Genomic DNA, 12837 nt, shown 5'->3' with positions numbered 1-12837 from the left:
ATTTATAAAGGATATAAGTGATGTTGTAAGGAAGAACATGAGATAGAATGAACAGTTAAGTTTTTTCAATCAACCGGTCAGTTTTATGGCCTACATTATTTTAATTTTGACTTGTTACATTTAGGGATGACATTTTTATATTTCAAATTTGGGTTTTGGCAATGTTTGGTGGAAAAAGATAGTTAAAAGGTTGACTTGATCTAAGGCGGTGAAATGTTTCTTTGCATGAATTAAAGAGTCTATTATAAATACATGATAAAATTGAGTTTTGGTATGATTTATGAAGTTGTGATTGTTGAGTTAGTTATTTTTAATGTAGAAGTTAAAGTGTGATAAATACCAAAGAAGATATGTCAGACATAAAGTGTCATTATGCAGTCATTTCATCTTGGGTCCATCTCAAGGAAAACCCTAATAGGTTTGTAGGTTAAATCCTAGAAAGGTCACTCCTAGTAAGGTGAGAAATATCTGTAATAGGATTTGTAGATTAAATCCTTTAACTAGGTAGCTCTTTGAAGGAGTTTGAAATACCTTAACAATGTGTTCTTAATAAGATTTTGATTCTAGATTTGAACTAGGTTAATGATAATCTTAACTGAGTATTGTTGGGAAATTTGGCTAGGTTACATATTGTAAAATTTTCATTTATGGCAACATATAATTAGGATTGAGCGATAAGATCTTAAAGATAAAGTTTTGGGTTGAAGACATAAAATTGTCTAAGTATCACAGAGTGTATCTATTAGCAAAACCTGGAAGAATATGGAAGTAGAGAGTTCACTATTTAAAGAGATGTTCAAGCAAGTTTTTGGTTGTTGATTAGTATTGTTAAGCTGATGATTTGTACAAAGAAAAAGAAAGAAAGAAGCAAGGTGATCTGAGCAGAGCAAAAGGAAGATCAAACAGAGTTAGAGCAAAGCGAAAGTGTGAAGGAGTGTATCAACCAAGCAATGATTAGAGAAAGAAGAAAACAAATTACAACAAGGATCTAAGCAAGCAAGGGAGTGCTAAACTTACAAATCATTTGACTATTACTTTCTTACCATTGTAGTAGGAAAATCTCTTAACCGAGTGGATCTAACAAGTTTGTGAAATCCTATATGGTAATATTGATTAGTGATGTTTCTAAGTCCTTTAGAGCAGGCCACTTTTTTGATAAGATTAATGAGTGATAAGGTCTAGATGATCTTTATTTTACAACCCTCTAACAAGGTCACACTAAAAATGTGCATGTAAGCTTTAACAAGGTTGGATCCTCACAGAGCTCACTTCAGAAGAGTGAAATTATTTGGGCTGTTGGTCCTAGGTGATTTTTCCCTTTATAGGGTTTACATGTTGCTTTGTGGTTTCATATGCATGAATATTATTGTGTTGCAAGTTGATTTTCATGGCATTTACTTAATATTGCAACTTGGTAACAACTAGGTAACAATAAGATAACAACTACGTGACAATAAGGTAAAAGCTAAGTTGTATTTCTGATACTCCGATAATAATACAAACAATGATATAATAGTTTGAAGTAAATTGATTACAAGTTTGAATTGTAGAGTTGAATGAGATCACCGAGTTGTTGTTGTTATAGTTTATTAAGTTGTATTGCTACTAAAGTGTTTCAAAAGATTGTAGGATAACTGATCATAACCGATTCACAACCCTCCCCATTTATCTAACAATATTAGCTTCTTGGACATTAACTATCATTTTAAAGTGCTTTCTAACGACCACAAACAATGTTTATATAGAAACTTTATGCTTAGGAGTGATCTCAATCAACCACAAGATAGTGCAAAACACAATGTCTTGTGAATCATGTAGATGAATCTATTAGAATGATTGTGGTGATGATGGATCTATGAATCTTGATGCACTTCATGTCTATCTATTGGTTATAGTGAACTTGCATGTGCGTTCCTTTGTTATTGCACACAATTCAAGAAAATGCAACAAACCTTCAACAAGAACATTATTTTTTGGTTTGTAATGCATGATAATAGATAAAAAATGATATATTGCTTTGTGATGAACATAATATTTGAAAAATAGAATTTGCCATCAAGATGGACAAGTGTATAACACATTTTCTCAATTGTGGGGGGAAAATGTTGAAATGCAATGCTATGCAATAGCATTTGTGGTGACTAACTAATAATTAGAGTCTAAACAAAAAACTACAAGCAAAACAAATAAGTGATTCAATTCATTTTTTGTAACCCAAGATTGCTGTTACACCATAGGCTACTCATGTATCATATACATTCACAACTGCAAAAAATCATAGAAGGTTAGGAAACTCTTACAAAATAACCTAATATTTTTATTTATTAAAATAATGCTTCAAAAGTTTCCCACACACTACTAATGATATAAATTATCCACTGAAACTTCTAATATTTTCTTTCCATCCACAACAATTTTTAATAAGACAAGGTTCAAAATATAATAGATTGAAATTTAAGTTCTTTCCCTCATTGTATTCTCTTGCTTTGCATATCAGTTACCATATCTCCAAGGTGTTAGTTTTAAGTAGCTTGGACAACTGTTCGTCCATATGTGATTAATTGGCAAATAATTTTTAGAATTACGACAAATATTTGTTAATTAATTGACTCCTGCTAGAAGCCACTAGTAACCTATTGGTTAGGTTATTTTAATCGAGAAGCAACTATAAACTTCTTGGTTGAGTTGTTTTGATCAAGAGGCCTCTTGGTTAAGTAGTATAAAAGGGGGTTAAGGGAGGCATTTGGACAACATAACAAAATAGAGAACAACAAGAGTTGTAGAAGCATTTGCAGTGTTAACAAATGAGTTTACAATGATAGCAAATAGTCTTGCAATGTTATCAAGGGCGTAGTGATAGCGTTGGGGATAGCAGTGGGGAATATCAACAGGCGAAATTAGGAGGTTGTCTGAATTCTGCCAGTGAGAGGCAAGGAATTTTATATCTCTTGATTTGTTGAAGTTAATATATTTTCCATTTGCAGAACTGGTTTTCCCTTAGGGGTTTTTACAGGGACAATTTGTCTGAAAATATTGTGTTTTGAATTTCTTTCCATATTTTATTGGTGAAGTTGTAGTTGTGTTATTTTTCGATATTAGCTTGGAATTTATTTTTGACAATTTAATAATCATTTAGATAGGAGATTAATAATCAATGACTGCAATAATGTTAATTTTCACACAAGGTGGAAAACCCTTGGCTATGCCTTCCTACCAAACCAAAGTTTGGACTTCTCTTGGTTTTTTTCAAATAAAATAAAATATTATTAGTTATAATTTTTTTCTGCAAAATCAACAAATCAACCTTGACTTAGAATATATATAATAAAATATGAGAGATATAATTTAAAAAAAATAAAGGATCTTGTATCATCCACAAAGATGTGTAGCTACTTGATATATGGCCGTAAACTTTGAAGTTGAAACCTCTTGAACTAAGAACCCAAGATTGAAGGGTATCTGATTTGCCAAATTCGTTTGAGACATGATCTTAACTTCACCTTTTACAATACGAGAGTCTTGCACTAAACAAAAATTGATCCGTAAAAAACTCATAAAAACTCATTCAAATCATTAATAGAATGAAGACCCATTAAAAGACACCTATTTTTTGCCAATTATTTTGCTTTGTTTTATGACACATTGTGCAAAAAGAAAGAAAACTTATGCCTACAATCAACAAATGCTATAATAAATGAGATATTTACTTTAACTCTTGCCCCACAAATAGTAAAGAGATAAAGGCTTTTGTCATGAATAAATTCTACAAGCATTCTTGGGCAAAAGTTTTATGAGAAAAAGAGAGTACTATATTGCATAGCGTAACCCCACTCATAACCATCATAAAAAAGATTACATTGGGATCAATATCTCTTGGAGAACGAAAATTCTCATTGCTTATTTAAGGACCAACTCTCATCAACTTTGCTTTGAAACCACACATTGGAAAACACTAAGAGAAGCTTGGGGAGAAAGAGTATATTTTTCCACTTTCGAAAAAATAGAAAAAAATAAATAAAAACATTTCATCTAAAGTATGACACATTCAAAGATAATAGGGGCAATTTTACTACTCTCTTTTTTTTTTAATTTTAAAAAAAGGTGCGCCTGGTAAACTTTTTAATGTGACCGGTAGCGCTGGCGCGACACGCCCACCGGTACCACGAGGACGGGGGAGACTAGAACCCGTGACCAACCCCCTGCAACAGGAAAGATTTAGCCAACTGAGCTAGGGCCCCCGCCTCAATTTTACTACTCTCTTGACCATGAACTCTAAGATTGATTTTTTCAATGGGGAGACTCTTAAAGAATTGGAGGCACTCGTCATCAAATTACACAAAAAAAAGATAAAAATACAAAAATCAATATTCTCAAAAGCTAAATCTAAATCTTTAATCTCTTGAAAAACTCTTTTTCTCCCCTAACCTTACACTAACAATTGAAATATTTAGCACTCTACAACTCTCAACAAGAGGACACTCTTTTTTTCAAGGTACTTATTTTTAAAGTTTTAGTTCGCTATTTAGCCACTACCCTCCATAAAAGGCTACCTCCTAAACCTACTATGAACGGTCACCCCTTTAATAGATCGACCTCCAGCGAATGCTATTTTGAAGTTTTAATTCTCCTTTCAAATCGTTGCCCGCTAAACACAAATTATTGAGATATCTTATCCCGTCAGAGTGGCTTCTTTTCCACAAATTGGGATCAAAGTTCCTATTACGATAAACAACACTACACATTGTCATGCAGACATCCACATACATTCCAGTCCCCCAAAAATGGCTTCAGTGGCAACTTCATGCAGAGCTGCCTACTGCTTCAACACTATCTCTTCAGCAACCGCTTCAAATAGTCTCTTCCCGCGCTCTTCAACTTCTTTCTGTACGCTACAGATCCTCTTAAATGTCTTAAATGTTTTAAATGTTTGATGTTTTTAAATTTAAAATCTTTCAAAAACAGATGCCTTCTAAGCGAAAGCCAAAATTTTTAAAGAGTACAAATCTAAAATTTTAACTCATATTTCGAAGTCTATGAATTCAGAATTGAATATAAAGACATTGGGTTTTTTTTTACACTAAATTGGACGGAACACAAATGATCACATAGGTAGGCCAGGAAATAAATTTTTTAGCCATTACCTAGCCTCAATCTACCATAGTTTCCAGTCATTAGTTAGTGAGGACGCCCATGTGAAAATACAGCAAACAAATCTTCTTCCAAGCTATATTCAAGGTCCAGTTTATTAGATTGGCCATTAACATTCCTATGAAGCTAAACCAAGGGAAATTTATTTTTATATATGCCCTATAACTTCAATTCACCATAACTTATCAGGTATCGATTCAGCGTGAATATCCGTGTAGAGATAAATCCGCGACAGCTTTTCTGACACATGCCCTAGCGTTAAATTACTACACTTACCAGCTATCAGGCTCGCATGAATACTCATTCAAATATGTTGATGCTATCTGTGAGCCTTAATTTAGCGTCGATATTATTTTATTTAAGAATACCCACACGAGGATAGAGCAAGGAAAGTTTTGACATTACCAATGCTATAGATTCGATACCACAATTTTGAATTTACAAGGTGCCAATTCAGTATGATTAGCCACTAGCCACGGACATTAGATATCAGTTCAGTTTGAATATCAACTTTAAGAAAGAGTAAGGAACTATTTCAGTTTTAACGTTACCCTAGCTTCAAGTTTCCAATATTCACCAGGCATCTGTTTAGAGAGAGAGAGAGAGAGATTTGACACAAACACCACAAGTTGTATGAGTTGTGTCATTGATATCTGTTATTATATTCAATAAAGGAGATTTTTTTAGTGTTGCTGGGTTTTTCCCTTGAGTAGGAGGCTTCCCCTAGGATAATGTTGGTGTCTTTGTTTTCTTTTTATGTTCTGCTGTTATTTTTTATTTCTAGTATAAAACCATTAACATTAACTTAGTTTTTTTTTTTTTCCTCTTTTTGAGAAATATGAGCTAAATATAACAAGAAACAATGACACATCTTCTATTATAAGCCCCGATAAGGAGATATAAGTGCTGATACAAGATAAAACTGATGGAATTGCTCCTCAAGATGTGCTCAAATTATATATCCATTACTTACATAAAGATACCAAAGATATATTATAAGTGGAGCAAGTATAAAGGCTACTACAGGTCTAATTGTATCTCTTTGCTACCGTTCACGTGTATATCAGATTGATATGCAATTTATCAAATTGTTTTCAATTGCTGGTTTCAAACACAACCATCTCCAACACAAGAAATACAACAAGTTCACCCTTCAGTGATTCTTTGAGTTTGAACACACCCAAGCACTGAGGAAAGACAATTACAGGTATTATGACAGTCATCAACAACTAGTGCATCCAACTATTCAATCCTCTATGTTAATGTTGTTGCTTCAGTCAGATTAAATTGACCTAGAGATAATCGTTCTATGGTTATTGGTTAATCATTAATTAGACAAACTCTAATATATCTACTTATATATATTATATGTATTATTATATATATATATATGTATGTATGTATGTATGTATATATGTATGTATTTATTAATGTTAATACTGTCTAAAAGGTTATTAAATAATAAACTATAGAGACATGTCTCCTCCACATATTTATATACATTCAAATTTGCATTTGGAACACACATGATGTAATGTCCCCGATTTTGGCAAGTCAACATAGTGGATGGAGTTAGCTCATCATAGCAACCCTCGTGAGTTGACAAGCTGTTTTGGGGGTCTCACTTGTGGACTTACTATTTTTAGTAAGTCTATTTTCGGCAGTTGCTATTTTTGGCAGTGCAGTGGGTGGCTTCAGCAATTGGTTGTCACTTGCAATTAATAAAGTAATAAATTGCATGCGTTCTTATTTATTTATTAATCATTGAGTTGCATTATTATAATAATGTTTATATTATTATAATAATGACTTTAAGAGATATTTCTTAAAAAGCGAGCTGGAAAGTTTCTAGTGTTGAGTTTTTTAGGAAACTTCCACAATTTCTGAATTGGAGTTTTAAGGAAACTTTGGCCAACGAAAGCTTATAAATAAGAGCTCATTTCATTGGGAAGAGCACACTTGATTATATATTTGATTTGTGCCTTTCTGACTTTTTCCTGGGTTTTGAACTGTATGCCCTTGTTGATGTATAAGGGTTGGAAATTCTGAGAATTGCACTTGCAATTTAGCTGCTGAGGTATAGCTAAGATTGCCTAACTTTTCTATTGTTCATCACTGTAGCTGAGAAGTGTTTTCATTCCATTGCTGAAGTATAGTGGATTTGTTAGTGGTTAGATATTTTCTTTACTGTGTCTACTGTGGCTTGGAGATATCTGGTGTGGAAGGTCGACTAAATTAATAAAGAAAGGTCTGTGATTTTGGTTGGAAATAAGGGTGGTTTGCATAAAAAGACTAGATGGCAGTATATTGGAGTCAGTAAGTTACTTCCAGACTTGCATTTGGATTGGACGGCTACTGAGGAGCCATTGTATGATTTGCTGGGCACTAGCCTGTGTCAAGGAATTATGGAGTGACGTCTCTGTTCCAGTTTCATTGCACGTGATTTCCATACTGAATTTTGGCAATTCCATGGCCGAGTAAAAGGATAAAAGCTTACTATGATTGGGCCTTCTTTCACCATTGGGAATTTACAGTTGGAAGGAACTGTGAAAACATTTGTAGTGTTCATGGTGGACCATCTTAGGTTTCAATTTACTGTTACTATCTCATGCCTTTAACAATCAAATAAATTTGTATTCAACTTGCCATAGTAATCTGGTCATCCTCTGAGGTTGCAATTTGAGAATCTTGCATTCTCTACATGGTGAATGGTGAATCAAGTCCAGGTTCCAAATTGCTACTATTATTAATAAATTAGAGTTATCTTGTTTACTTCGTTGTAATAGAAGTTTGCATATGTTTTCTAGTTATTCCTTGAATGTATTCAATTTGCAAATTATATATGCCTAAACTCAAAAACAAAAGTACATTCCAAAAACCATAAAAGGTAGTATTGACCAGCTATATGCCAAACATCTGATTTGTGAGAAAGAGTTGGTGAATATTTAGTGAAAATTGGAATTGCACAAGTTATAACCAGATTGGGGTCTTTACACATGATGTAGTGCAAGGCAGAGGAGTCCCCAAAGGAGATGATCTAGCCCCCAACAAATAACCACACAATAGAATATAAACAATAACATAGAGATTTAAATCCAAAACAATGCCAATTTTCATGATAGAATTATAAGATTTACATCCAACATGCCCAATTGTAAGGCATTCCAGGTTATGGCCAAATACAAAGCAATTATAATAACAGTTCTACAAGACCTTGCAAGATCCAACTTCTAGTTAGCCCAGATCCACAATCTAGTAGAAAACCTAAAGAAGAATCTAAACTTGTCCTCGCATGCCATCGAACAACCTTCTTGTTTCCCAAGCCCACACTTGCTACTAGCTCCGCTGAACTTTGCTCCTCTCAGCTACGCCATGTTCATTATGCTTAAACTGAATGACTCTAGATATCGCAAGACCCTCTACTTATACTAAACCAAGCCACAGGTCGGCCTAGCAAGTTACATTAAATAAACCTTTACATTAAATAAACTCTCAAGCTACAAGTCAGCTTGGCAACAAACATTAAATACATGAAATAACTAAATACGTAGGACATGGCCTAAGTTTACAATGCATAACTAACTCAAATGACAACATCAAAGTACGCACCCTTAGGCATGGGTCCACATGCCATCCAACAATCCAAATCCAAGAGCGCATGAGCTAACTCCCACAAATCAAAGCTCACGAATACAATCTCCAAAGTCTCCCCATGAAACAAGAACATTTTACCAACAACCACCAAAAAGGCTCTAATTCCAACATGATTACTGCAATCATTATGTGCATTGAGGTCAAAATTCCCCAATATGCCTCGAACACATCCCCAACTGTGCAAACCATAAGTCCACAAATTTGAGCTCGATGCTCCTACATACAAGATTGCTGACCACCCTAGGACGCTCCTGCATCAAACACCCTAGGTGCGAAGAAAAGATGTTCTTAACACCTAGAAGAACAACTTCCAGGGTTCAACACGTAAACCCCGAATTGGTTCTTCACATACATGCCCTCCAAGTTATCAACTTGTACACTCTTGCCTATCCCACTTTTGCAACTCCTTTCCTGCAACTGCTGTTTTCACATTTGTCTTTGGTGTACCATAGATCTATTTCCCATGTTGATCTCTAACCCCTTGAGAATCCTTCAACTCAACTCGCCTACATAAACTTAGGTTCCTCCTACCTAGTTCTGTATTCTGTAAGGGAATTAGTGAAAACTTTCTTCTACCCTTCTCGACGATAAACACATTCTCGACACAATCATGCACTACCCTGCAATCATATTGCGAAGGTCTACCAAGTAATATATGACAACTACTCATGTCCATACATTTGATCCACATACCGTCCAATTTGAAAATCAACAAAACGCTACTCTCTTACTTCCAAAGCATATTCATCTTGCAACCAATTGATCCTATAAGGACAAGGATGCTTCATTCTCTTCAAACCAAGTTTCTAAACCATCTCCTCAGCAATTAGGTTATGAGTAATACCACCATTTCACAATCACATTTCAGTATTTACCTTCAGACTTACAATGAGTCCTAAACAAATTCCTCCTTTGACAAGGTTCCAACACCTTCTTACCAAGCATCACTCGTCGAACGAGCAAGTTCTCCTCTTGCTTGGGTTCATTCACTGGATCCACATTCTTAGTTACCACAACAATTCTTTTATCCCCAGCCTTCTGGGGACATGCGTTTTGGGGACATTCAAAAGATCTGTGACCTTCTTCTCCACATCTGAAACAAGTATCGTTAAATGCACCTCTATCTATTCTCTTCCTCTATTCAATAGGTTTCGGTTCATCCTCAACAATTTGTTTTTCTTTCACCTACTTCTCCTTCCCTCGGGAATTATCTTGATGTCTTCTCTTCAACTTCTTTTTGGCCCTCAGAGCATATTGATAAGCATCCTCTACAGAATCAATCTTTTAGCATACCGATATCATCTTGAATATTGAATCTCAAACCATTAATATATCTAGACACATTTTCCTTAGAAAGTTCTCTATGTCCAGATCAAATTGTTGACTTGTAAAACTCCCTAGTATAATCCTTCACAAACAAATCTTTTTGTTTCAGATTTTGCGATCTCTTAAACTATTCAAGTTCATAATCAGCAGGAATGAACTTAGCTTTCAATTTTGTCACCATCAATCTCCACCTAGTGATCTTCATTTCACCTTCCTCTTCTTGATCTCTTTGCAATCCTTTCTACCATAAAGAAGCATGTCCTTTCAACTTAGTCTATGCCAACCTTACTCTGAACGGATCACCAATATCCTCTAACTCAAAGTAGTCTTCCAATTCACCAATCTAATTAATCAGGTCTTCTGGATTCAAAGTACCAGAGAAAGTAGAATCACCCATCTTATGCTTTGATTTCAATTGAGCTCCAGATCTATCCAACTGACAAGTTATGCTTTCCACAGGTCTCTCCATCTAATCATCTCTGTCTTCACCACTAGATTCAACAACTTCAAAGTCTTCAGCAGCTTCCTCATAACCATCTTCAGTATTCATAGTCCTTGGTATACCGGCTATAACTCTCATGATCTCAGCGACTGTATCATTCTTCATCAGCTCCATCTTAGATTTGAAATCTGCTTTAACTTTCTCTGAAATCTTAGTCTCCACAGCATTACAGGGATCTGCAATTGTCCTAGGGTCCAATCTTCTCGGAGGCATCTTCCAAGATCTTCGTAAACCCAAAGCAACAAATCCACAAGATCAACTTGGCTCTGATACCACTTGATGCAGTGCAAGGCAGGTGAGCCCCCAAAGGAGATGACCTAGCCCCCAACAAATAACTACATAATGGAATATAAACAATAACATAGAGATTTAGATCCAAAACAATGCCACTTCTCATAATAGAATCATAAGATTTACATCCAACATGCTCGGCTGTAAGGCCTTCTGGGTTATGGCCAAATACAAAGCAATTACAAAACAATTATGCAATACCTTGCAAGATCTAACTCCTAGCTAGCCCAGATCCAGAACATTGTAGAAAGCCTCAAGAATAATTTAAACTTGTGCTCGCAAGCCACCAAGCAACCTTCTTGTTTCCCAAACCCGCACTTACTACTAGGTCTACTGAACTTTGCTCCTCTTAGCTACTACGTGTTCTCCATGCTAAACTGAATTACTCTAGACATCACAAGACCCTCTACTTATACTAAACCAAGCCATAGGTTGACCTAGCAAGTTACATTAAATAAAACCTTAAATTAAATAAACTCTCAAGCCACAAGTCGGCTTGGCAACAAACGTTAAATATATGAAATAACTAAATACTTAGGACAAGCCCTAAGTTTACAATGTATAACTAACTCATATGATAACATCAAACTTCACACCCTTAGGCATAGGTCCACGTGCCATCCAATAATCCAAATCCAAGAGCGCACGAGTCAACTCCCATGGATCGAAGCTCGCGAATACAATCTCCAAAGCCTTCCCAGGAAATAGGAACACGTTACCAACAACCACCAAAAAGGCTCTAATGCAAATACAACTACTCCAATCATTATGTGCACTTAGGTCAAGGTTCCCCAATATTGCTCGAACACATCCCCAACCCCACGAACCATAAGTCTACAAATCCGAGCTCGATGCTCCTATATACAAGATTGCTGACTACCCCAGGATGCTCATGCATCAACGCATAAATTATGGCAGCGTTATTACATTTGTAGGAAAACGATCCTTCAAATTTAACATGGTATCAGAGCGCTAGGTTGTAAATGTAGTAATGTGAACCTTAACATACTTAGAGCAAGCATTATAAATTAGATTGTTTATAATATTTGGAACTGTAAAAGGGTATTGTTGGAGACTTCCTTTGAATTAGCAGCAAACAATCACAATATAATAGCTAGGGAATGTCATGGTGTGCGTAAAAAGAGCATAGTGCTGCATTCATCAGTAAAGAGCCTTGGAACACGTCAATGCTCCAGATTTGACAACTTCTCTCACCTAGATAAACTTCATCTCAATAACTGTGAGTTCAAATTCTTTGTTGGATATCGTGGGGTCTCTAACTATACTCGAGGAGGTAAGGATAGCTTCTACTACAGTGTCAACAATATCATTATCTAGTGATAGCTGTCCCAAATTTGAAACTCTCGTCCTTGACGACAATTGTTAAAGTTTGTAGCTGTATAGAGATCTTTATCTCTAATTTTATGAGATAGAAATATGTTTGTTATGACTGTTATGGTCATTTTTTAGCTAAAAGAGATATATGTGATTATATTTAAGTTAATATTATGCAAAAGAACAAGTGTTGTATGTCGGCATGTGTATGTAAATATGAAGTGTTGTATATGTGGGAATATGAAGGGTCTTATTTTTGGGACTCAAAGAGACCTTTGTGTGAAAGATGAAGAGTCTTATGCAATCTATTTAAGTGATTGCTTGGTATGTTGTAAATCAATCAAGGGAAAGTCTTGTACTATGAACATTTCTTGGTCAATAATATAGATTTTTGCTGGTGTGGCTGGGTTCTTCCCTTCAAGTGGAAGGGTTTTCCTAAGATAAATGTTTTGTGTCTTTTGTATATTGTTTATGCTCTTTTACTGTTGTTTATCTCTATTTTTAGACTAAAATATTAACTTGTTATCAAAGCCAAGTTAACAACAATAAAGGAGTTCCCGTGTTCAATTTTTTTTTGTTCA

At 35.1% G+C, this 12837-nt stretch overlaps 1 protein-coding gene across 1 annotated transcript in view; it reads left to right on the top strand.

Annotated features, from left to right (window-relative positions):
* The first annotated feature begins 4746 nt into the window (after positions 1 to 4746).
* The window catches only part of PIFI (post-illumination chlorophyll fluorescence increase), an 88185-nt gene continuing 80094 nt past the window's right edge, over positions 4747 to 12837 (top strand). Inside the window, exon 1 of the mRNA XM_089802197.1 lies at positions 4747 to 4884. Coding sequence (XP_089658323.1) covers positions 4782 to 4884 — 103 coding nt within the window. The 5' untranslated portion in view covers positions 4747 to 4781. The remainder of the gene's footprint in view (positions 4885 to 12837) is intronic.

Source organism: Cupressus sempervirens, chromosome 9 (genome assembly GCF_028749045.1).
Source record: "Cupressus sempervirens isolate cs-2001-9-10 chromosome 9, ASM2874904v1, whole genome shotgun sequence".
Lineage (NCBI taxonomy): Eukaryota > Viridiplantae > Streptophyta > Pinopsida > Cupressales > Cupressaceae > Cupressus > Cupressus sempervirens.
The sequence above is the reverse complement of the archived record's forward strand: the minus strand, read 5'-3'. Positions and strand labels throughout refer to the sequence as shown.